This window comes from Notamacropus eugenii, chromosome 3 (assembly GCF_028372415.1).
Source record: "Notamacropus eugenii isolate mMacEug1 chromosome 3, mMacEug1.pri_v2, whole genome shotgun sequence".
In the NCBI taxonomy this organism is placed as follows: Eukaryota; Metazoa; Chordata; class Mammalia; order Diprotodontia; family Macropodidae; genus Notamacropus; species Notamacropus eugenii.
The window spans coordinates 193,914,692-193,941,079 of record NC_092874.1 but is presented as its reverse complement, the minus strand read 5'-3'; the positions used below and the strand labels follow the sequence as shown (position 1 = coordinate 193,941,079).

Here is a 26,388-nt window from a genome sequence, read left to right as displayed (position 1 = left end):
TCCAGCCTTCCAGAGATTGGATCCTTAAGACAAGCAGGGCTACTGCTGTGCCACCAGCAAACAGAGAAGTATTTTGTCTCCCCAGAAAGCCTAAGGGAGTGTGGACTGTAGAGGTAGGGGACAGAATAGACAAAATCAATGCCTCAAATATTTGAGCATCTACTGTGTTGTGTGCTCAGTACTATGTTAACAGCTATGTTAGATATGCACAAAGATAAAAACACAGGCTCTGCTTTCAAGGAGTTTGTGATCTTTGTCAAGAAGACAAAATCCACATAAAATAATCAGAGCACAATAAAGGACTTATGGATGTAAACTTTTTAAGTGTGATGAGAATCCAGAGCAGGAAAAGACACGTGGTCAGGGAAGGCTTCCTGGTAGAGGTGAGACTTGAGGTGAGCCATGAAGGATGGAGAAGATGTGGGTGGGCAAAGGGAGAAAGACAGATATTTTAACATAAGTAAGAATGCAGGGGTGGGAATGAATATGGCATTTTAGAGGGACAATGTCAAGCCAATGAGTGATCTCTCTTCCAGTATCCTATATATCTATACATATCAATATCTGTATGTAGATAGAAATATATGTATATATATATATACACCCATCATATATTTATGCATATAATCTATATATTTATTCCCCCTTGTCTAGGAGTATTGAAACTCTTGCATTGTTGTTAAGTGTCCCTGCAAATATGGAGGCTCTTATATGGGAGTTGTAGGAGACTTAAAAGGAGAACAGTGTAGTATCAATGGGAAAGAGGTTTGTAATAAGAAGATATGAATTCTAATTGTGGTTTTGCTACATATTACATGGGTGCAAATTTAGGCTTTCTGTAAGGAAAAATAAAATGGAATAAAACTTCCCAACTACTGTTTATTGTTGTTGAGTCATTTCAGTGATGTCTGACTCCTTGTGACCCATTTTTAGGTTTTCTTGGCAAAGAAACTGGAGTGGTTTGCCATTTCCTTCTCCAGATCATTTTACAGATAAGGAAACTGAGACAAACAGGATTAAATGACACAGCTAGTAAGTGACTGAGGCCATATTTGAATGACTCCAACCTCTGTTTCCATAGTCCTCTAAAATACAAAAAGATGGCATGGTTTTGTAAAAATAGTGTCAGAATTATGAAAACTCTAAGTGATCTTAGACTGGTTAGAAATATAAGAACAGTAAAAAGGTGTTTTTGGTTTTGTTTTTTAGATTTATCAAGGAGTGATACTAGTAGATCTTTGGGGTTAGGCAATATAATAAAATAGACACTAGACTGAATGAAGGCAGAAATAAACTCAACTTTTTTTTTTTGTCTTGAATTTTTCTCTGACACGGAAAATGGATCGGAAAGGACAGAACAAAAATAACTAATAGGAAAGTGTTATACAAGATAAATAAAGAGATAAGAGACAACTTCCTTAGCCATCCTTGATGGGTTAAAATTTTTAGCGACAGACAAACTGCTTCCCAGGCTATTGAAAGAACTGGTGAATGTGATTGTTGAGCCACTGTCAATGATCTTTGATTCTCATGAAGAATGTGGGAGGAACCATAGGCCTGGAGAAGGTTCAATGTCATCCTGATTTTGAAGAAAGGGAAGAGAATAGAGAATGTAAAAGATGAGTCCATGAGCTAGAGTATATAATTAAGGATGTGGTCAGTGAACCTCTAGAAAATCAAATTGGTGATCAGAGAGACAACACAGCTTTATTAAGAATAGGGCATATCAGACTTGCCTCATGTCTTAGCACATTGGGGGATTGCTGCAGATAGAGCTTGCTTTGATTTCAAAGGTTATTTAAATGATATTTTAATGGACAGGATGGAGAGATGTGGGCTAGCTGGTAGTATAGTTAGATTCAGAACTGGCTGGATAATTGAACACAATGATTAGGCATTATTATATTAGTGTCAATTTGGAGGGAGACTTCTCATGAATTGATACAGGAAGTTGAATTTGACCTTGTGCTGTTAAAAACATTTTTATCAGTTGTTTACACAGAGACATAGAAAGAATGCTTATCAAATTTACAAATGACCCAGAGATGGGTAGGATAGCTAATACTGGATGAAAGAGTTGGCTTTACAAAATATATGGAAGTTTGGTGGGCTAAATTCAATTAGAAATTGCGTTAGGTGCTTCTTATATGCGTGCTAGGATCTGAGAATTTAAGCAGTTCTTGACCTCAAGGAAATTGATAAATGCAAAATATTACACTTATGTTACAAACATATATATATGTATATATATACACACATACATATGATATGTTTATATATATATGTATGCATATTATATAGGTATAGCTAAAAGCAATTTCCCAAGAAATAAGCAAAAGATAGGAACACACAGTTGTCAAAAGAATTGCAAACTATTAACAGTCAAAAAAAAAAGAATGCTCCAAATCTTTAATAATAAGAAAAATGCAAATCAAAACATCCCTGAGATTTCAGCTCATACTCTATGCATTGGCAAAGATGGAAATAGTCAATGTTGGAGGAATTATGGGGAGATAGGCACACTAGAGCATGGTTGTGGAATGGTGAATCTGGATAGCCATTTAGAATTATGCAAATAATGTGACTAAATGTCCATACCCTTTGACCCAGGGATTCTACTACCCCAAGGAGTCCAATGATAAGAAGAAAGTCTCTATATACACCAAAATATTTATGATAGTACCTTTTGTGATGGCAAAGAATAGGAAACAAAGCAAATGCCCATTGATTGGGGAATAGCTAAGCAAATTGTGGAAAGTAACAATATCACTGTCCTGTAAGAAATGCTGAATATGTGTAATAAAAAGAAGCATGGAAAGATCTACGTGAACCAACATAGAGTGAGATAAACGGAGCCAAAAGGACAGCATACAATTTAACTTCAACAATGTAAATGGAAGAACGACCAAAAAACAAACAAACCCCAAACCAAAAATGAATGTTGTGAAATTATAAATATAATTATGACTGCAAAGAAGAAAGAGAAGAAGATAACTTTTCCCTTTTCCATGAGTGTGGTAAATCGCACATCTATTCAGACTTTTGTGATGTATTGAGCAGTTTTGCAGATTTTCCCTTCCTTTTTTTCCTTGTCTTTAAAAATATTATTAGTTATATAAAATGACTCTAAGCTCCTTAAGGGCAGGGGTTGTCATTTGCTATTTTTTGTCGTCTTAGCACTTAATATATTGCCTGGCACATAGTAGGTCTGTAACACGTGTTTATTAATTGAGAAGGGACAAGGGAGAGATCCTGAGGAAACATTTGTTGATGGTGAAAAAAAAAAAAAACCTCGAGATACTGATAAAATTTATTTTTAAAAAAGAGAGTATAACCAGAAGCACAGTTTGCCCTAAAAAGGACATTCTCAAATCTTTCTTTCCTGATTTTGACTCTTTCCGGGCTCTACTCTCCTGGCAGTCAGCTCGGCTCCAGCTGTTAAGGGAAAAGCAGCTCTCAGCGACTGCCGATAATCTACCTACAGATAACTGAGAGCTGAATGTATTAATCTATACAGAGTCTCTCCATCCCTGTCTTGTTTCTCAGTACTCTCTGAAGTACAAATGTTTTTAATGCAGAGAAGAAAAGGGAAGAGCTTTTAGACCACACTGATACTTGTAGTTAGGGGTTCCGGAATTCACCCCTTCAGAGTAAAGAGACCTAGGGACACAAGGGGCGAAAAAGAAATACAAAAGGACCTCAGTAAGATCCTTAGACTGTGACAATGAGGTCAAAGCAGGATTTTATTAGAACCATATTTGAATCCTGAAATTAAAAAAAGAGCAACATACTTTAAAAATTATTTATGATTTTAAGCACATGAAAGGCGTATCATGTACCCAGGGAAGGCCTAATGAGGAACAGCTGGCACACATGTGTCTCACTGATCTTGGGATGTTCATAATTCTCCGATGGCCAAGAACAATAGTCATAATGATGCTGCTGTTGCTGATGATTGTATTAATAATAATAAAATAGAAAGAGGAGGCTTTCCTAGAGCCTGCTGTGAAGGAGTGCTCTGGCCCCTGGATGATGGCTGAAGTTTGGGAAAGGTGAATCTCGGCCAGAGTCCTTGGTTCTGAGGGACTGTCTTAGGGTCAGCAGGCAATGAAAGAGAAGATCATTGTCTCTCCCCAAGCTAGCCCCATGAGCAGCTGTAGAGAGAATAACCAGGATTGGTGACCACCACTGGAATTGTTCTCCTTATGCTTTCCAAGTTTGCTCTGTTTTTGTTCAAACCCTCTGGGTCAGATCTGGGATAGGTAGGGGATTTCCAGTGAGGATGTGTGGATGAGCTTTAGACCAGCCAGAAGATAGATTCATCTGCGGACTCTCTCCAGGGGAGAACAATGCTCAAGTCACTGTCAAATGTTGGGGGTGTGAAAGTGAGGGAACTAGGGCTAGGAGTTACCTCCTATTCCTTCCTCATTCCCTCTCTCTTCACCCACCTGCAGCTTATGCTTTTTAAATAACCTGCTCAAGTCATCCCTCCTCTAAGAAGACTTCCTGACCACAACAATGCGTACTTTCTTCATTCTAAATTCTTACAGTACTAAAATCTTTATCTACGATGTTCCGGATTTTGAGGGACAGCTTTCATTAAAAAAAAAAAAAAAAGTTCAGTTGTGTCCAACTCTTTGTGACCTTGTGGACCATAGCACACCAATACTGTGTATGGGGTTTCCTTGTCAGAGTTACTGAAGTAGTTTGTCATTTTCTTCTCCAGTGGATTAAGGCAGAAGTTAAAGTGATTTGCCCAGGGTCACACAGCTAGTTATCGTCTGAGCCTGGATTTGAGCTCAGATCTTCCTGACTCCAGACCCAGTGCACTATCCACTGAGCAAACTAGCTGCCTCTATACTTTTTAATTAAGGCTTTTACAAATCATTTTCCCTTTGCTAAATCACGTGTCTCGATTTTTGATTTGAAAAATAGAGTCATTGTCTCAATACCACTTAATTGTCACTTATCACATAACTGCCTGCTATATTAGTTATTCAATTCAGTTGAATGAACTTTTATTAAGTGTTAGGCTACATGCCAGACACTGTGCTAGGTCCTAGGGGTACAAAGACAAACAATTCCTGTCCCAAAGAAGTTGACATTCTATTGGAATGTCAATTTCTCTTCATGCATTAATATATTATCTTCCCCACTAGATGTTAAGTTCCCCAAAGGCTGGAACCATGCATTCTGCTTCTCTGGTATCTCTTAGAAGGGGTAATGAAATGTCACATTTATGTAGCACCTTAAGTTTTATGTAGTCATAGAATCCAAGACACAGAAAAGAGCTCAGAGAACATGTACTTCAGCGGCTCTTATTTTTTGTGTGTCCTACAGCCCTTTGACAGTCTGGTGAAGCCTAGAGACCTCTTCTCAGAATAATGTCTTGAAATAATTGAAAGAAATGCTCAGTTTCAGTTAGAGACAAGTGAAAATAAAGATGTAATTTTTTCCCATCCAACTTCACGGACCCTCCCCCCCTCCGCCCATATGGATCCCGGGTTAAGAAAGCCATACTTAATCAAAAATTCCTTCCACAGCTGATCCAATTTCTTGATCTCCAGGAAGAGAGAACCTCCTCCATCCTTTTGTGGTCTAGTTTGCTTTTGAATAACTCTTAATATTGGGATGTTTTTTTTCTGAGATCAAGCCTAAGTCTCTATCTCACCATCTTCCGTTCATGGCTCATGATTCTGCTCTTTGTGGCCAAACGGAACAAATCTTATCTCTTTTCTATATAATAAGCCTTCAAATCCTGGAGGACAGCTCTCATAGTCTTCCTCTTCCCCTGAAGTCTTTTCTAAAAAGTCCCAATTATTTCCTTCAGTTCTCACTTGGAGTATTGTGTAAAGTTTGACACTTAGGTTTCAAAAATTTAGGCAATCATTCCTGTGAAATAAGCCTAGGGGTTTCATAGATAACAAACTCAGCATGTTTCAAATATGACATGGCTAATGTAGAACTTTACACTTGTTCCTATTTAATTCCATCTTTATTTAATTTGGCTCATTTTTCTAGCTTGGGTGGTCTTTTTAGATTTGGACCCTCTCATGCAGTGTTAGCTGTAACTCCCAGCTTTATGACATTTGCATATTTGACAAGCATCCTATTTAAGCCTTCATCTAACTTTTTGAAAAAGGTATGAAATAACCCAGGATCAAGGACAGCTTCCTGAGACACTCTGCTAAGGACTGCATCTTCATTTGTTGCCAACTTAGTCCCTCTTAGGACTCAGTTACTTGCTCAAACTGTCCCTATCATCTAGCTGTATCTCTGCATTTTACACGGAAGGATAACATGAGAAGCTTTAATAAAATATTTTACTTAAACCTAGGTATGTTATTTCTTGGGTATCTTCCTGACATAAAAGTGTAGTTTTCTTATGTAAAAAGATGAAGTGAGTTGGTTAGAATTTGTCCTTTTAAAAATGAATTTTAATGTCTTTTTACATTACCACCACTTCTGTAAAATCTTCCCCCATTGCCTCCTACAAATTGAACCCTCCGTTGTAACAAATAAAAATAAGCTAAAATAACCAACGTAATGATCTTATATGACAGTATATGCACTGTTATCCCTTACCTCTCTCCTGAGAAGAGGGAGGGATGTTTCATTATTTGTTTTCTAGGATGATAATTTTTTTTTCTATTACTCAGAAGTTCAATTGCCTTTGAGTAATCTTACATTGTTGAGTTCATTGTGTATATTCTGGGGTTTCTTATTTTATTCTGTATCAGTTCATATAGATCTTCCTATGACATGATCTATTTTTTCTTTTTAAATTATTTACTTATTTTTAACATTGTCTTCTTTTTCAATTGAATTCCAATTTCTGTCTTTCCCTGCCATCTCTCCTCTGCCCACTGGGAAGACAAGCAAATGGTATCATTAATCATACATGTGAAAGCATTCAAAACATTTCCATATTAGCCATACTGCAAAAAAACAACAACAAAAAAAGTGAAAATAAAAGCAAGTAAATTATACTTGCCTTGCACTCAGAGTTCATCAGTTCTTTCTCTGGAAATAGATAGTATTTTTTTCATCATGAGTTACTTGGAATTATCTTGATCATTGTATTAATCAGAGGAGCTGAGCCTCTGTTTTTCATCACTATATCATTGTTGCTTCTGTGCATAAATGATCTCCTGCTTCTTTCCACTTTGCTTTGCATCAGTTCGTATAGATTTTGCCATACTTTTCTCCCTACAACTATCCCCATCATTATAATAGCAATATTTACAATAGTACTCCATCACAATCATATACCAAAACTTGCTCAGCCATTATCCAGTTGAGCATCCCCTCAATTTCCAATTTTTGCCTCCACTAAAAGAGTGCTCTAAATATTTTTGTACATGTAGGACCCTTTCCTTCTTCTTTCATCTTTTTGGGGTACATACCTAGTAGTGGTATTACTGGGTCAAAGGGTATGCCCAGTTTTATAGCTCTTTAGGTATGACTTTAAATTGTTCTCCAGAGTAGTTGGATCAGTTCACAACTCTACCAACAGTTTATTAGTTTACTTATTTTCCTTATCTCCAGCTTTTGTCATTTCTGATAGGTGTGAAGTGGTATTTCAGAATTGTTTTAATTTGCATTTTTCTAATTAGTGATTTAGAGCATGTTTTTTTCCCCCCAAATGGCTATAAATAACTTTGATTTCTTCTTCTGAAAACTGATTATTCGTATCCTTTGACCATTTATTGGTTAGGGAATGGCTCCTATTTTATATATTTGATTCAGTTCCCTATATGTTTGAGAAATGAGGCCTTTGTCAGATAAACTTGCTATACAATTTTTTTTACATGACTTCATTTTCTATGGTACCTTTTAGCAAAGTGTAGTTTCTCTGATTATCCCCTTTAATTAGATTCATTTTTGCTTTTGCTTTCTCTGAGATGATTGCTACCCCTGACTTTATTATTTTTTTTTTTTACTTTAGCTGAAGCATAATAGATTCTTTTCCAGCCCTTTATTTTAACTCTTTCTTTCCATTTCATACACAATGTATTATAGGATTCTGATTTCTAATCCATTCTGCTTCTGTTTTGTAGGCTCATCCCATTCATATTCACAATTATGATCACTGTGTATCTTTCCATCTTATTTTCTTCTGTTTCTCTCTCTCTCTCTCTCTCTCTCTCTCTCTCTCTCTTGCTCTCGCTCTCTCTTGCTCTCGCTCTCTCTCTCTTGCTCTTGCTCTCTCCTGTCCCTTTTCAAAACTCTGTTATGCTTCTGACCACTGATTCCCTTAATTGACCCTCTCATTTAACACCCCCAGTCACATACCTTATCACCTTCTTCTCCTCTCTACCTATTGGGTAATATAGATTTCTGTACCCAACTGAGTATATATATGTGTATATATATAGTTTCTTTTCTTAATCTTTTTTGAGATCTTTGCAACATAATTGACTCACATCCATGCCCTCTGTCTATGTAGACTGCTTCTAACTACCCTTATAATAATAAAGTTCTTAAGAGTTACATGTATCATCTTCCCATATAGAAATGTAAATAATTTAGCTTTATTGAGTCCCTTATAATTACTCTTTCATGTTTACCTTTTTATGCTTTCCTTGAGTTTTCTGTTTGAATATCTAATTTTCTATTCAACTCTTGTCTTTTCATCAGGAATTATTGGAAGTCCTCTATTTCATTAGATGCTTATTGATGCCCTCCACCTTTATAGGGTTATGCACAGTTTTGCTGGGTATATGATCTGTGATTATAATCCCAGCTTCTTTTCTCTTCAGAATATCATATTCTAAGCCCTTCCCTTCTTTTAATAGAAGTTGCTTTATCTTATGTGATCTTACCTGTGGCTCCATGATATTTGAATTGTTTATTTCTGGCTGCATGCAATATTTATTCCTTTACCTAGGAACTTTAGAATTTGTCTATATTATTCCTGGAAGTTTTTATTTTGGTTTCACTTTCAGAAAGTTATTTATTCATTCTTTTAATTTCTATTTTATTCTCTGGATATAAGATATAGGGGCAGTTTTCCTTGATAATTTCTTGAAATATGACATGTTGGCTATTTTTTAAATCATGGCTTTCAGGTAGACCAATAATTCTTAAATTAGCTTTCCTGGATCTAGTTTCTAGATCAGTTGTTTTTTCCAATGATGCGTTTCAAATTTTCTTCTACTTTAAAAAAAAATTCTTTTGACCTTGTTTTATTGTTTATTGAAGTTTCATAAGCTTCTACTTACCCAATTATGATTTTTAAGGAATTATTTTCTTTGGTGAGCTTTTGTGCCTCTTTTTCGATTTGTATAAGTCTGCTTTTTAAGTATTTTTTTTGTGTATGTGCCTCTTTTACCAAGCTGTTAATTCTCTTTCCATAATTTTCTTTCATCACTCTCATTCCTTCTCCTAGTTTTTCTTCTACCACTCCTCTCTTTCTTTAACTCTCCCAGGAATTCTTGTTGGGCTTCTATCCAATTAGCATTATCCTTTGAGCTTTGGTTATAGCTGTTTTCACATTCTTGTCTTCTGAGTTTGTATCTTGGCCTTCCTTGCCACCATAATAGCTTTCTATGATCAAGTTCTCTTTGTTTTTGGTTGTTGTTTGTTCATTTTTTTCCCAGGCTATTTCTTGACTTTGAAATTTATATTAAAGCTGGACTCTATTCACTTAGGGATGGAGAAGCACAGTCCTCAGATTTAGGCTTCTTTGTGCTGCTGTTTTCAGAGCTAGTTCTGGAGGCCTGTAAGTTTTTGATGCTTCCAATGTGATGTGATCTGGGTAGAGGTGTCGTCACTGTTGCCGTTTAGGTTCTGTTCTTTACCCAAGAAGGGCCGTTGCTCCTCTGTAGCTTCAAGGCTAGTGCTCTCTTCTGTCTTGGAACTGTGACTAGGGTACTTGCTTCCTTGTGATCAACCACAAACACATACCTCTGCCTCAGAACTGTGACCTGAAACTGAGTATGGGCAATTGAGTTACCAATTATTGCCAGCTGTACCCAGTGCCAGCAAAGGATCCCCTGTAATTTCTGTCCCCTGTGGTGGTTATGGTTGTTGTCGTTTGTTCTTGAAGAGGACCAAAATGACACCACCATGATAAAGTCAAGTTTCAATGTGTGCGACTGTGGTTGATCAGACCAATATGAGTTTGGAATGCTCTACCACAGATTGGACACACATAGTCCACATGAACATTTGGGGTGGATACTCCAAATTTGCGCATCCTACCTTTAGTTTGTGCTGTCTCAATTCTGCTTCACTCATAGAGCACAGCACCCTTTCTGATGTGGGCTTGCCATGCTGAGTGGTTCTGTGCTAGTGTCTCCCATGTTACACAGTCAAATCCAAAGTTCTTGAGAGAGAACTTGAGAGTGACCTTCTATCGCTTCTTCTGACCACCATGTGAGTTCTCCATAAAATAGTCTTTTTGGCAAGCATATATTTTGCATTCGAACAACATGGCCAGCCCATTGGAGTGGAGCTCTCTGAAACATAGTTTGAATGCTTGGCAGTTTAGCTCGAGCAAGGACCTCAGTGTCTGGTACCTTAACCTGCCAGGTGATCTTCAGAATTTTCCTAAGACAGTTCAAATGGAAATGATTCAGTTTCCCGGTTTATGGTGCTGGTAGACTGTTCATGTTTCACAGGCATACAACAATAAGGCCAGCACAACAGTTTTGTAGACCTTCAGTTTGGTGGTCAGTCTTATACCTCTTCTCTCCCACACTTTTCTTTGGAGCTTCCCTAACACTGAGCTAGCTCTGGCAATGTGTGTAACCTGCACAGCCCTCCCTCACTTAAAACAAAGTCAAGTGCAAGTCATGTCATCATTTCTCTAATGGCATGGTCTTCTTCAGCAATGAAGGACGAACACAACCCTGTGAGTAGACGCAGCTGGCTGAATGGGGACCCATAACTCAACTCCTCCTCTCCTATTTGCCTTCCCCTTCCCTTTTTTCTCCTCTCTGAAAGATGTCCGCTTGACTTGGGTTTTGCCAGCCCTTCCCTCCCCTCCTCTCCCTTCACTTCCCCTCCCTTCCCTTCCCCCTGTCCTGTCCTGTCCTGTCCTAAAACCTTAAACCTAATGCACTCTGAAGCTGGGACACTAATGGGCCCCTGCCTAAGGGCTCCTCTGGACCCTCCTAGCTTTACACTGATTATCAGTAGTAACTATTGCTGTTTCCCTCCCAGCCACATGTCTTTCTTTTTTTTTTTTTATCTCATTAGAGGGGCTATGCCCTGGCTACTTCTTAAACAGGCCTATTCAATGAATGGGCCTTGGCTCACTCTGAGTACCTTCAAACACCTTGCCCTAAAGGGCCCAAGGTCTCTCAGTGCATCCTGGGCCATCTCCAGGCATCCTGATGAATATCAGGTCACTGGATTCAGATGGCTGTGGAAGAAAAATGAGGATGCTGACCTGCACAGCCCTCACTCACTCAAAAAAAAAGTCAAGTGCAAGTCAGGTCATCATTTCTTTGATGGCATAGTCTTCAGCAACGAAGGACAAACACAACAAACAAGTTGTCTGACCCCTTTAATAACTGAGCTAAGAAATCCTGAAGCTGCTACTGCTCACTGTTGCAGCCACCTCCAAGGCCCACTGCTAGTGACATTGCAATGTTTGCTCTGGGCCAACTCAGTTTTTCTGGGTAGGTGATTCTTGGTTTTAATTCTAGTTCCTTTGAATTCTGGAATATCATATTCTAAGCCCTTCGATCCCTTAATGTAGAAGCTGCTAGATCTTGTGTTATCTTGATTGTATTTCACAATACTCAAATTGTTTCTTTCTAACTGCTTACAATATTTTCTCCTTGACCTGGGAACTCTGGAATTTGGCCACAATGTTCCTAGGAGTTTCTCTTTTTGGATCTCTTTCAGGCAGTGTTCTGTGGATTCCTTGAATATTTATTTTGCCCTCTGGTTCTAGAATATCAGGGCAGTTTTCCTTGATAATTTCATGAAAGATGATGTCTAGGCTCTTTTTTTGATCATGGCTTTCAGATAGTCCTATAATTTTTAAATAATCTCTCCTGGATCTATTTTCTAGGTCAGTTGTTTTGCCATTGAGATATTTCATATTATCTTCCATTTTTTCATTCTTTTGGTTTTGTTTTGTAATTCTTGGTTTCTCATAAAGTCATTATCTTCCATCTGTTCCATTCTAATTTTTAAAGAACCATTTTCTTCCATGAGCTTTTGAACCTTCTTTTCCATTTGGCTAATTCTGCTTTTTAAAGCATTCTTCTCCTCATTGACGTTTTGGACCTCTTTTGCCAATTGAGTTAGCCTGTTTTTAAAGGTGTTATTTTCTTCAGCATCTTTTGGGTCTCCTTTAGCAAGCTGCTGACTCACTTTTCATGATTTTCTTGCATTGCTCTCATTTCTCTTCCCAATTTTTGTTCCACCTTTCTTACATGATTTTCAAAATCCTTTTTGAGTTCTTCCATGGCCTGAGATCATTGCATATTAATTTTGGAGATTTTGGATGCAGAAGCCTTGACTTTTATGTTTTCTCCTGATGATAAACATTGTTTTTTCTCATCTGAAAGGATGGAAGGAAATACCTGTTCACCAAGAAAGTCGCCTTCTATAGTCTTGCTTTTTTCCCCTGTTTTGGGCATTTTCCCAATCAGTTACTTGACTTTTGAGTCCTTTGTCAAGAGAGGGGTATTTTCTGGAAACCTGTAAGTTCCCAGTTCCTCCAAGGTGGCACAATCAAGGGAGAGGAGTTACTTCTCTCCTGGCCTGTGCTCTGTTCTGGGAGCTACCAAAGCTTTTCTGCCCAGGATCTGCAAGTAGAATTCCCTTTCCAGAGCCTTCACCAGTTCCACCATGCCAGCCAGCACTCTTCTTCACCCCTGGGCTGCCACTCAGGGCTGATACCCAGATGAGTGACTCAATTCCCCTAGGGACTTTATTCAGAGGGCTCTAAAAATGGACGCTGCTGCTACTGCCGCCACCACCCACTGCCATGGCCGCCACCACCTGAGGCTGGGGCTAGGGGAGGACCCTGCTCCCTTCTCACCCAGGTGAAAAAGGTTTTTCACTGATCTTTGAAGCTGTCCTTGGCGTTTGTGGGTTGAGGGATCTGGGAACCAAAGCTACTGTTGGGACTTCCACCCCTGAGGCTTGTTCTGGTCATGTTCCTGCTGGTGCCGCAAGACCAAGGCTGGGCTGGGCTCAGTGGACTGCACTTTGCTCCATGCACCTGTGTGATAGACCTTTTCTGTCAGCCTTCCAGGCTACCTTGGACTGGAAATCTCTTTCACTCTGTTGTTTTGTGGCTTCTGCTGCTCTAGACTTTGTATAGAGTCATTTTTTACATGTATTTTATGGGCTGTGGGGAGCAAGTAGAATATGTGCATCTTTCTACTCTGCCATCTTGGCTCTGCCCCCTTTCTCCGAACCTTTTTAAGTTGGCTCTCCCCAAGTTATACCATGTCTACTTTCCTTCTCTAGAATGAACTCTATGTTAGAGGGATCATTTTATGATAATGTCCTTGATATTTTTACAACACACCTGGGAGAATGTGAATATAAGCATTGTTATATCCATTTTATAGAAAACTAAAATGAAACTTAGAAAGTTAAGTAATTTGCCTAAGGTCACATAGCTAGAAGGATAAGGAAGAGTCAAGCACTGAACCCATATCTCTTTGTTCCAAATCTAGTCTTCTTCACTGTATTATAGGAAATTCTTATTGATTTTTAGAAACTATCCTTCAAGGTCCTTGAGTACTTTTGTTGTTGTTGTTGTAAACTAGTTCCATCATAGCCATTGTCAGTGAGAAAAGATGCCCCACCCCCCTTCCCCCAGGCCAGGGTTTGGAGAAAAATGAATCAGACTTGGGGTATATATTTGTAGGTTTTGACTGGATGCTTTGCAATACTGGAGCCTGAGTTTTATTTTTGTCTGCCACCAGTACTGTCTACCATCCTCTCTTGGCTTAGACCTTGACTCTGATGGTGGCAAGAGGTGTATGCATTTCATTGTGGAGAAAGGTGAGTCTGCATCACACCCTTTAAGTTGAATTTATGATTCTGCATCCTGAAACTGCCTGGCTTAACTTCTAGATAGGGATCCTGGACTGCTGTGTTTTCTTTCTCTTCCCCATCATATTCTTTGGCCTCAGGATATCTCCTGCTCTCTGAGGCATTCCGTTTCCACTTTAAAGGTCATACCTTGGCCTTGCTTCATGGAATCACTATGATTCAGAACCAATATTTAGATCTAAAAGAAAATAGAAACCACCTTTGGGAAACTGATACTCTCTGACGGGTGGGAGGGAAGAAAACTCATTTGTTTATAGAGCTTCAGTTGGAAGGAACTTAGAAGAAGTTTGGTTCAACCCCCTCATTTTACAGAGGAGGCCCAGGGAAGTGACTTGATCAAAATCACACAGCCAGTAAGTGTTTAAGTCATATTTGAACCCATATCCTCAGGCTCCATAGTCTATATTCTTTCTAGTTTTGTAACAATTGTGGTGCTTAGTACTTACAATGAACTTCTGGACATAGTCTTAGGCATAGGGACTTGGAGGAAAGGTATTTGAGTTCTCCCTAGTGTCCAGTAGTGGCAGAAGCATTGAGTTTTGAGTCAAAAGAGTCCTGGATTCGAATCCTGGTTTTTGTGCTTAAATAGTTGTATGACATTGAGTTAGTCCTTTAACTTTCTTAAGCTTCAGTTTCTTTATCTTTTAAATGTAAATAATAACTAGAATATAATATATGAAATATTGTTATATAACATGTATGTAGTAATATAATCATATGGTGTGTATTGTAATATGTAATATTAATAATGGTGTAATAATGTAATGTTAATATGGTATGTATTAATATGTAATATTAATATAATATTTTATATAATAATACATTATATATTATATGTATCATATGTAATTTATCATTACATGCAATCATATATGTAGGAAATAAGGCTGTTTTCACTCTCTCGATATGAATTATTGTGACACCTGACTTTGTTACCTCTCACTCCCTTACTTCAGTCAAGTGCCTCTCTGTTCCAGGGCACTGCACTTTCTTCATCTACACATTGTGTAGGGTTGTCTCCACCTACGGCTGCCTACTTTTTTTTTTTTTATCAGGGAGAAGGATTTTGGGGTTAGCAGATCAGTTGTCTCCAAGGCTCATTGTTAAACACTTGAGTAACCCTTAAGACTTCAGAGGATAGACACAGAAAGGATCAGCTGAGGATCTGTGAGCATTTTCTGAACTCACCCTGGAGATGAGGTTGAGGAAGGATGAAGGATATGGAATTTTTCATCAGAATCTAGGATTGTGATTGTAATGATTTTGGACTCTTTATTGCTAGAGATGAAATGGAGGAAGTGAGGATTCCTTACATAAAAGGAAATATTTGCTCTGTGAAGGTCCCTAACACTGAATGCAATCAGGCATCTGAAGGCAGGGAGACAGACATTCCACCAGGACATTGTCAGGAGACAGCACTCTCTTTCTGTAATCAAAGAAAGAATGTGCAGAGAAGGCTCCAGAGCCCTACTGAGGGACCCAGATTATGGAGACAGCCTGCAAAATGGGTCCTAGGTTGCAGAGACAATATATGCGAGTATGTGTTGGGTGGGTGGGGGAATACAGTTTTATAGCAACACAGAGAGATTATCCTTAGAATAAGCACATTGTATCAGAGGTATGTATATGTATTTTTCACTGAAGTCCATCTCCGATGTCTCAAAGGAAGAGAGTGGCTTTGACAGAGATCAGGAGGAATCAATTCCAAAGAGACAGGAGAGGACCGAACAAAGAGACAAAGAACACCTCCGTCTGTCTGGTATTTGAGTGTGGAGGGAAGTTGGAGGACATGAGCCTCAAGAGATAGGTTGGAGCCAGATTGTGGAGAGCCTTGAATGCCAGACCAGATTTGTGGGGAGATGACCTTGGTTTGACAAAGAGCATGCTGGCAGAATGTGAGGTTTGGCAAGTCCTAGCAGGCCAGAAAGATTTTGAATGTGGGCCAGTAACAGGCTATAGCTAAGCTAAATTTGGGGTTGATCACTGGAGGGAGAAAGCAGTTTTGAGGCTGAGTATCTCATAAAGAATCTTATAGAGTACAGAGAGGAGTCGGGTTTGGCATCTGTGGAAGGATTGTCCTTACTGGGAGGATAATGGATAATTGGATTATTGAAGGTGGTGAGTGTTGATGAATGAAAATAATTATTTTCTAATCACTAGTATTGCTAGGGAGCTATCACAGAGAGGTGGTGGAATAGATGGGGTTTGTGAGGTTACCTCCAGTCCTTTCTGTCCTCCTGGTCACACTAATAGCAGCAATAAGCTTTAATTTAGTGCCTTTGATACTCAAGAAGTTACAGTCCAATGTGGAGAAGAAGGATGAATGATAAAAATGCAAGGGAGTTTATACGCTTTGGATAATAGTAATATGTATTCAAGAAATGGAAAGAAAAACCTAATCAAGAAATTTAATATGTGGCTCCCAAAAGGATCACCTAAGCCCAGAGACAAATGGAAATGATTTGATATAGTGGGTTTTTTAGTAGAAGACCTGCATTCAAGTCCTTCCTTAGCCACTCATTAATCATCTGGTTTTGGCCAAGGTGTTTCATATCTGTAAAATGGGAAGTTGTAAGACATGCATTTCGTACTTTTCAGGGTTGTTAGGAAAATACTTTGTAAACCTTAAGGTAGTGAATAAATGGAAGCTAGTCAGGATGGGATAGTTGAAAAAACACTGGATTTAGAGTTGGAGGACCTGGGATTTAACCTTGATTCTGTCACTAACCACTTGAATGACCTTCAGTAAGTCACTTTATGTCTCCATACCTCATCTGTATGGTGAGGGAATTGGATTAGGTGATTGTTAAAGTCCCTTTTATTAGGAAATTCTATTATTTTAAGATTATTGAATTTTTAAAAGTTTTTTGGGAGAACCTAAATCACTGTTTTACTATTCTCTCCTGTATTAGCATAGATAAGAGTAAATTATTGCCAAGACTTCTTTCTTACTTACTTTTTTTTCTCCAATTACATGTAAATACAATTTTAAACATTCGACTTTTTTTTTTTAATTTTGAGTTCCAAATTCTCTCTCTCTCCCCCTCCCTCTCTCTCTCTCTTTTTCTCTCTCTCTCTCCCTCTCTCTCTCTTTCTCCCTGTTTTTCTCTCCCTCCCTCCCCTCCTTTCTCTCTCCCTCCCTCCCTCCATCCTTCCCCCCTCTCCCTTCCAGAGAAGGCAAACAATTTGATATATGTTATACATGTGCACTCACACAAAACGTATTTCCATATTAGCAATGTTGTGAAAGAAACAGAGACCAAAGAAACAAAGAAAACTAAAAATTAATAGAAAGAAGGTAAAAATAAGTATGCTAGACTTCATCTGCTCTTTATCTGGAGGTAGATAGCATGTTTCATCATAAATCCTTTGGAGTTGTTTTGGATCATTGTATTGCTGAGAAGTCATTCAGAGGTGATCATTGTATAACATTGCTGTTACTGTGTGCAGCGTACTCCTGGTTCTGCTCATTTTACTTTGCATCAATTCATGCTAGTCTTTTGGATTTTTGGATGTTAGTCTTTGTAGGTTTCTCTGAAAACATCCTACTCATCATAAAAGCACAATAGTATTACATCACAATCACATACCGACTTGTTCAGCCATTCCCCAATTTCCACTTCTTTGATACCACTAAAAGAACTATTATAAATATTTTTGTACATATAGGTCATTTTCCTTTTTTTTTTTTTTTTAAGAAATCTCTTTGGGATACAGATATAGTAGTGGTATTGCTGGGTCAAAGGGTATGGACAGTTTTATAGCCATTTAGACATAGTTCCAAATTGCTCTCTGGAATAGTTGAATCAGTTCACAACTTCACCAACATGGCATTCATGACTCAATCCAAGGTCTCTTTGTAAAGGCATTTGAAAGAAGGAAGAGTCAACAGGTCTTCTTTTAGAAAATGTCTTCCTCCAAAATGTATCAGCTGTATCAGCCAAGGTATCCTGACATTATGAGGTTGGGAGAAGAAATAAGGATTCATTTCTCCTCATCTTTTGTTTGCTTCCTTTTTACCCTTATGGCTTTGTTTTCTCTAGATGTATGAAATCAAATCAAAAAACACCATTACAGCGAAGTTCAATGATATTGTGCAGAAGTTGACTTTGCCTTTACTGCCCCATATACCGGAACACAGCAACAACAAGATGAAAAATCTGTCCTACCCCTTCTCCAGGGAGAAACTGTATCTGTGAGTATTTGGTTTGGTGTCACATGGGACACAGAATTTTAAAAAAATGGATGTCTGTCCCAGGGGAGGGTTAGGGTAATGTTAATTATACTTGACATTTATATAGAATTTTACATTTCCTAAGAAACTTTGAATGTATTATAAAGCCTAAAACATTAGCAATGGAAAGAAATTAGACATCATCTACTCATGGATGCTCAGTAAAATGCAAGTTCCTTGTGAATTGCATTTTAAAAAAATTCATTGTGTTTGTATCCCCAATACCTAACACATAGTAGGCACTTCAAAAATGCTTATGGATGGTTGATCATAGATTTAGAGCTAAAATGTTCTTCAGAGGCTATCTAGTCCAATTTTCTTGTTTTTTAGTTGAGGAAACTGAGGTCAGAAAAACAGTGTCGCAGGGGTGTTAAGTGGCAGAGTAGGAATTTGAACTCAGGTCTCTAACTTCAAACTCAGGGCTCTTTCTACCATAGTACTGTGTCTCATTATTTCATTTGGTCTTCTGAGTTTGGTATTAGAGATGTTATTAGCCTCATTTATAATTTATATTCTACATTATTTATATGTGTTATTTTATATTTATAAATGTATTATTTATATAGTAAAGATTTATTCTTTTTGTAGTGAGTTGGTGGTCTAGGGAGGTAGCTTTTAATTATTTTGAGGAGACTAAGGAGAAAGAATGAAAAATCCATTTAATTATCTGCCTAAAGCAGAAAGCCCTATTGAGATTTTGGATTTTGAAGATTATAGCCAAACTGGAAAGCATTGCATTTATGTGCATGTGTGTGTGTGTGTACTTGGGTATGTGCATGTACGTGTATGTGTACATGTATGCATATGTGCATGCATGTGTGGGGGGTATGTTTGTTAGGGGGAGGAAAGTTGAGTCTCCTCAGTTCTGCTCTACTTCCCCATTCTTCTATTCCCAGCCTCTTATTCCTGAGTCCTTTGACCTGTGGGGAGCCTCCAGAAAGATAGTCTTGAAGCAGGAGTGAGTATTCTGGAGAGACTATAAAAGGGAAATACTTGTTGATGTTTGGAATTAGAATGGGAGTAATATTCCAGTGGAGTCTATGGACCAACAGCCCAGGATGAAAGGGCAAAGAACTCAGGATGGAAAGCTGTTTGGAACCCAACAGAGGAGGAAAAGAGAGGACACAGAGTTGTTTGTAGGGAACCCTGAACGCAAAAGAGTTCCAGACAAGGTGATTTGCACTTTACAGATCTAAAATTCTAGTTGGGAGGTTTAGAAGGCTATAATAATTCTGCCTTTTTCCAGTTAGTGTTAGACTCTGACTCACATAAACTGGATCTGGTCTTAGGGGTAGACTACCAAACATCACATTTGGCTTATGATTACCCCTCTTGAATCGCATCCCAATTATCTCCAAATATAGGTCATATATATACTTCCTGTCTAAGTTTCTACAAGTGTAAATAACATATCCCTAGCTCTTCTACATGCAGTCAACGTAACATACATATCGGGTAGAAGATAACTTTTATTTCACCCCCTATATTATGGAGTCTATATACAAATATAGGAAACATAAAGTCCTTCTTGTAGTTTTTATATAATAAATTCTTCCCCCTCTTTGATAAGTCTTATTTTTCCACCTGGATCCAGCGTCCCTTTAATTCAGTGCTGTGGACTCCCTCAGAAGGATAATTGAAATTTGGATTTGTCAGCCGAGTAACACCCTGCAATTCTGATGAATCTCTAGCTCTCCCACAGAGTCCTAACACAACCTCTCCAAACCTGCAGTGCTCCCCTGTGGTTTGGACTCCCGTCAGTCTCCATTGGCGATCATATTTTACACTGTCCAAATAATTCAGTATAATAGTAGTAGGTGGCTGGATCAGTCATTTAGTCAGTAAGCATTTATTAATATTTACTGTGTACTGAGCACTGAACTGGCGCTAGAGATACAAAAAAAACCCCCAAACAGACAAAACCACTGTTCCTGCCCTTCAAAAAGCTCATGTTCTAATGGGGGAGATGATAAACCAATAACTAGTTTCATGCAGGATATAGATACAAGAGTCTGTGTTTGTTAGGGGAAGGAGAGTTGAGTTCCCTCAATTCCTTCTCTACCTCCCCATTCTTCTATTTCCAGCCTCAGACGGGAGAGAATTAGCAGCAAAAGAAACTGGGAAAGGTTTCTTGGAGTAGCGGAGATTTGAGCTGAGTCTTTGAAAGGAGTCAGGGAAGCTAAGAAATGGAGGCACAGGAGGAGAGCATTCCAGGCATGAAGGGGCAACCAGGGAAAAGGCTGGAGTTGGGAAATGGAGTGCTGTGTTTGAGGAACAGTAAATAGGCCGGTGAACTGGCCTGGGAGAAGAGCGTAATGGAGAAGAAAATCACTTTGGCAGCTGAGTAGAAGATGAATTGGAATGGGGGAGAAACTAGAATCCATTACAATCTTCCAAGTGAGATATGATGTGGCCATTTGAGAAGAGAAGAAGGAACACAAACAAGAGATATCATAAAGGCAGAAATGACAAGATTTAGCAACAGATCATAAGACTAGGATGAGTGTGAGGGAAAAGTTTTTTAATTATTATTTTATTTGTTTTCAGTATTCTACAATCACTTCCATATATCTTAGATATTTTTCCCCTCTCCCCTGCTTCCCCCTTACCTCCCCACTCTCTTCCTGAGATGGCATACAGTTTTATAGAGATTCTACAATACATTCCTATTAAATACATTTTCACCTTAGTTATGTTGCATAGGAGAATTAAAATAAATGGGAGAAATCATAAAACAAAACAAAACATACTACAAAAGAAAATAGTCTGCTTCATTCTGCGATCGAATTCCAGTGTGAGGGAAAAGTCAAAGATGACACTGGGGTTTTGAGCCTGGACAACCTGGAGGAAGGGTAAGAGGGAAGTTGAGAAGATGGGAGGGGGGAGATAGACAATGAGTTCTGTTTTGGACATGCTGAGTTTGAGAAGCCGATCCACTTTGAGGTGCCCAAAGGCAGTTGATTATGGGGGAGTAAAGCTCAGGAGGGACTCAGATTGTACAGAGAGATCTAAGAAGCATCTCCACAGACATGGTGACTGAACCCACAGGAACTAAGGAATTCACCAAATGAAATAGTGTAAAAGGAGAAGAGGACCCAATGCATTGTTTTGGGGTTACCCACGGTTAGAGGAATTGAGATAGATGAAGATTCAGCAAAGAAGACTGAGAAATAGTCAGACAGATGGGAAAGAACCAGGAGAAAACAGTGTCATGAAAGCCTAGAGAGGAGAGAGATTTCAGGAGGAGGTGGTGATTAGCAATTTCAAGAAGGATGAAGATTGAGAAAAAAAACATTAAATCTGGTAATTAAGAAATCACTGGTAACTTTGGGCAAGGCATGAAGTCAGAAGCCAGATTGTAGAGTGTCTGTCTCTGCTTTCCCATTGCATCTTTACATGATTGCATCATTCCATCTTTTCTACTACTGCTTCAGATTTGGGGTTCTGTTCAGTGAAACATCTACCCTTATGTTTTTTGAATGTCAGATTACTGAATTCTTATGCTGATTTTTTTTTTGTAAAGCAATACTAAACACTGACTCTGCTCCATGAATCTCCCTTCAATGGCTAGAATACTAAAATTATGGTAACATAGTGCCTATAACATCAAGATCCCCAGGAAATCAAGACTTCCTTTCATTTATACAGGAGATTTGGGTTCGAGAATATTATTCATGGACTTTCCTTTTAGGCAATTTTGGCCATGTGCTTCTGCAGGAACTCTTGCTCATGCACTGCTGCTGTCTTTGGCTGGGAAAACAGTCGCTTTGGTCTGACCTTGTCTCAACCTGTGCTCATAAAACTATGGGCAAGCATTTCCATGTGCTTTTGCCCTAAATTGATCATTAGATCTTAGGTAGCAAGGAATTGGGGTTGAGATAGAGATATCTCACATGTACAGATGCTAGAAGAAAGACACCAAAAGGAAAGGCAAAAAAACCTATTTGTCTTCTGTCTTTCAAAGACTACTTCAAGAGAGTGAATCAAGCCTCTGATAAGATTCTATCTTTCTAAGAAGTCCAAGTCAACTAAATCACTTTCCAGGTCATCACTGTCACTGAAACTTAAACAGGAGTTGAATTTTGTCCCCTTAATAATGACTCACAGACATGTCCATGCCCTATAGGGAGAGGCATGGACAACCAAATATTCCCCACAAGTCTAACTTGTCCATAAATTTTAGAGTCTAGGTATGAGCCTTTACATTTAATGGAAACCAGAGATTGAAGATAGTAGGATGATGCTCTTGCTGAAAGATTTCACTTATCAGTCAAATGGCAGAGGAGGAATTAGTTTGAAGAAGGCTTATTTTGAGATGGTGGAGAGAGGAGGCCTAAATTGTGCCACTCTAGCCAACGTAAGGCAGATAACTGTTGATGCGATTTCACTTAACCACAGACAATATTTCCTCCTACTGAATTGTTATTCAGAAGGTTTGCCTTCTAGTTCATTGCTCTTCACTGTTCAAAGTCGACTGTTCCAAAAATGTGTTGAGTGATTGATTTGTGGTGAGGTATCTCATACCTGCCATCCAAATAAAATCCCTTTTATGGCCCAAGTAATAGTGAGGAGCTCAGCTCAGAAACTGATTATTCTGAGAAGAGTAAGGGCTTCATCTCCTCCACAAGTGGGCTTTGTGGCTATAGGAAAAATTGCTGTGTTTTATGAACTATGTTCACATTCATCATGAATTGTGAAGGACACTGAATTAGATGATCATAAAATTTAGATCTGTAAGGAATGATAGATTTAAAGCTTGACTGATTAGGGGTCATTTCGTTAGACTTCCTCATTTTATAGATGAGGAAGTTGAGACCCTGAGAGGTTAACAAGCATCTTGTCCAAGATCACACAAGCGGTAAGCAGATGTATTTTAATTGAATCCTACATCTATTGTCTAAAAGTTCAGTATTATTTCTACTACATATTTTTTGTTTTGTGTTTTGTTTCTGCAATATTATATTGTCTCCCATGACTAGTAGGAACTTTATATATATTCATCCATTTATTTAGTAAATATTAACTTGGTACTCTGTAAGATACTGTGTTAGCTATTATGAAGGATGTAGTCAGACAATGATTAAAAATGTACAATCCTTCACTTCATTGTCTTGTCAGGACAGTTGTTTTGATCTAGGTTTGACCTGAGACATTTACCTGGTACTTTAAGTTTGATAATGTAACAAAACGAGACATTCATAAATCATTCAACAGTGAACAAAAGAAGATTTACTTAGCCATAGCAGGAGGATAACATCTGATATGGATAGACACTGAGAGTTGATTCGGCTTGATTTGATTCCATGTTGATCCATCAGCCAATCATCCTTTAGCTTTTCCAGCTCCTTGTGACTGTAGTGAGGAAGTGGCATCATGAGTTTGAGCCCTGAGTGTACTGAGCCAATCAGATCTTGAAGAATTTCTCAATCTTTTAAGGAAAGAAAAAAACAACAACAAACTAACCTGATTGGGTGAGAGGAGTTAAAATATTGCTTCTACTGCATCAAGCTAATAGTAGTCTTGGAATTCTGCAGACAAGTTTAAAGCTGAAGCTTTCCTGAAGGTGAGGGAAATGATGACAATGAAGGCATATGTTTCTGACAGAATAAGAGTGAATTAAGAAAAGTAGCATGTCATTGTGCATATACAGCTGACATTGAAGCTGGAAAGAGATTCAAGTCATTCCTCTGACATGTATTGCCTATGTGACCTTGGGCAAGTCACTTAACCCCTAGGTGCTTTATACATTTCTAAGATGCAGAGAAGTTAACTGAACTGCAAGGGTAGGAGATTACTCAGCTAGGAATTTCTTATACTAATGAAATCATAGTTCAGTCTACTTTCTTTCTGATTTTTTTTGAAGTACAGAGACTTTTAAAAATTCTTTTTTCTAGTTCCAAATTCTGTCTCCCTCACCCTCCTATTCAGAAGTCAAGAAAAACAAAACTTATTACAAACATCATAGTCATGCAAATAAAATTTCCACATTAGCCACATTAAAAAAAGACAATTTTAAAAAGAGAAAAATGTTTCAATCTGTACTCAGAGTTCAGTTTTTCATATGGTTCTTGATACCTTTAATTTCTTCCTCTGAAAATTCCTTGTTGTTTTCCTAAGTATGAATTGTAGGATTCTCAAAGCCGTGAGCTACTATTGTACTGAGCTATGGAATAGAGTGGAATCTTATGTTGGAGAAATGACTCCCCATTTATTAATAATCATCACCATCATCTTCTAATCAAATTGAAGGAAACACAGTGGGAGTATCCAAATGAATGTTCATGATGGTAGAAGAGAGATACCATGGACTGTTTATGGTCTCATGCCTTTGTTGCTTAGGATATTTCCCCTGCTTGTGATACCAGAGGTGGAAAACCTACATGAGTAACCCATCACTCTTCTCTGTGAAATGACTAGCCTCTATCTGCATTACTAAGCAGCCCTGATGTATAGAATACGTTCCCTAATACTAAACTTGAAGGAATAATGAATGAAGGCTTCATATAACCTAGGATTGCCAAAGTCTACAGGGTTGCCTTTTACAGCAAATTGACCTCTTTTCTCCTCCTGCTTTGTCCTTAGCGTTATCACAATCAAGGCTGCAACCCTTTATGTCTTACTACTATGTGACTCTGTACAGGTGACCCCTTTACTGACCTCTCTAGTTCCGTCTCTAAAATAAAGAGTTTAGACTAGATGAGCAGTCCTAAATCCTATTATTTCATAAAGAACAGGAAGTTTTCCATCCAGTTTTTGTCCCAAACTTAACTTCCAGGATACAGATTTTGGATTGCACTTAAATGTACTCTTTTCTACAAAGACTCTGGTCAAATATCTGCCCTGGATTACTCCCACCATCTAACTCCCCCATTCCTATTGAGGAGCTGCTGAATAAAATTGGAGAAAGTCTCCCATTCATGCTGACTGCGTACATTACAGATTCACGTTCCCTAATTTCAACTGGTCCCTCATTGCAGCAAGGCAGTCCTTTTAAAATAAGATGATATTTATAAAGTGATTAGCTCAGTGTCTGGCACATAGTAGACTTAATAAAGGCTTGTTCCCTCCCTCTCCCCCTCTACTTTATTCCTCCCTCATTAATTCCTTATGTCACTTCCCACAGAAGACCTTCTCTTGTATCCCCAGTCCTTTCTCCTCTCTCTCAACTGAAGACCTTGCCTCTTACTGAAAAAACTGAGGTCATTTGATGTGAGCTCTCTCTTACCTCATTTTCTTTATCTTAAAAACTCTTGAAATCATTTCCCATTCTCTCCTTCTTTCCTTCAGTCTCTGGACTTTCTACTTGCCAAGGTCAACCTCTCTACATGTTCACTTGATCCCTTCCTTCCAATCTTCTCCAGCAAATTGCATCTTCAGTCAGTTCCCCTTACTCTACAATCTTCATTATATCCATCAATTAGTTCCTTATTGTCTACAAAAATACTCATCTCCACCATCCTTAAAAAATCCCTTGCTGGATCCCATTTTTCCTTCCAGTTGTTACCTCCATCTCTCCTCCCTTTCTCAGGCAAATTCCATAAAAAAAAGGAATAATATACACTTGCTGCTTCCAATTCCTCACTCTCATTCCTTCTGACCTCATTACTCAACTGAAATGGCTCTTTCCAAAGTTACTGAAGATCTCTTAATTGCTAAATCTGATGGTCTTTTCTCAGTCCTAATGCATTTAGACTCTTTCATTGCATTTGACCTAGTTGACTACCTTCTCCCTTGGATGCTCTTTCTCTAGGTTTTCATGATACTCTGTTCCCCTCATTCATATTCCACGTCTCTTGTGATCACCTCTTAGTCATCATATCCATCATCCCTACCTGTTGATGTTACCTGAAGGCATTGTCTTGGGCCTTCTTCCTTCTACCTCTATGATCATTCTTGGAAACCTCATCAGCTCTAATTTAACTATCAGTACATATTACTCCTAGACCTGTCTTTCTCTGTGCCTCCCTCCTTCCTCTTCCCCTCTTTCTGTGTCTTCCCTGAGCCTCAGTTTCACATCACCAAATACCTGTTGGTTATTTCAATTATATATCCTGGTGGAGATATCTTGAACTCAACATAGTTAAAGCTGAATTCATTACTTCCCCCTCCCCAAACTCTTC

The 26,388-nt window shown here is 38.4% G+C and overlaps 1 protein-coding gene across 4 annotated transcripts in view; it reads left to right on the top strand.

The window, feature by feature from the left end:
- Window positions 1-26,388, top strand: part of ANO2 (anoctamin 2) — a 578,869-nt gene that overhangs the window by 169,349 nt on the left and 383,132 nt on the right. For all 4 annotated transcript variants that reach the window (XM_072653705.1, XM_072653706.1, XM_072653707.1 and 1 more), the window contains one exon: window positions 18,078-18,229. In XM_072653705.1, coding sequence (XP_072509806.1) covers window positions 18,078-18,229 — 152 coding nt within the window. The remainder of the gene's footprint in view (window positions 1-18,077; window positions 18,230-26,388) is intronic.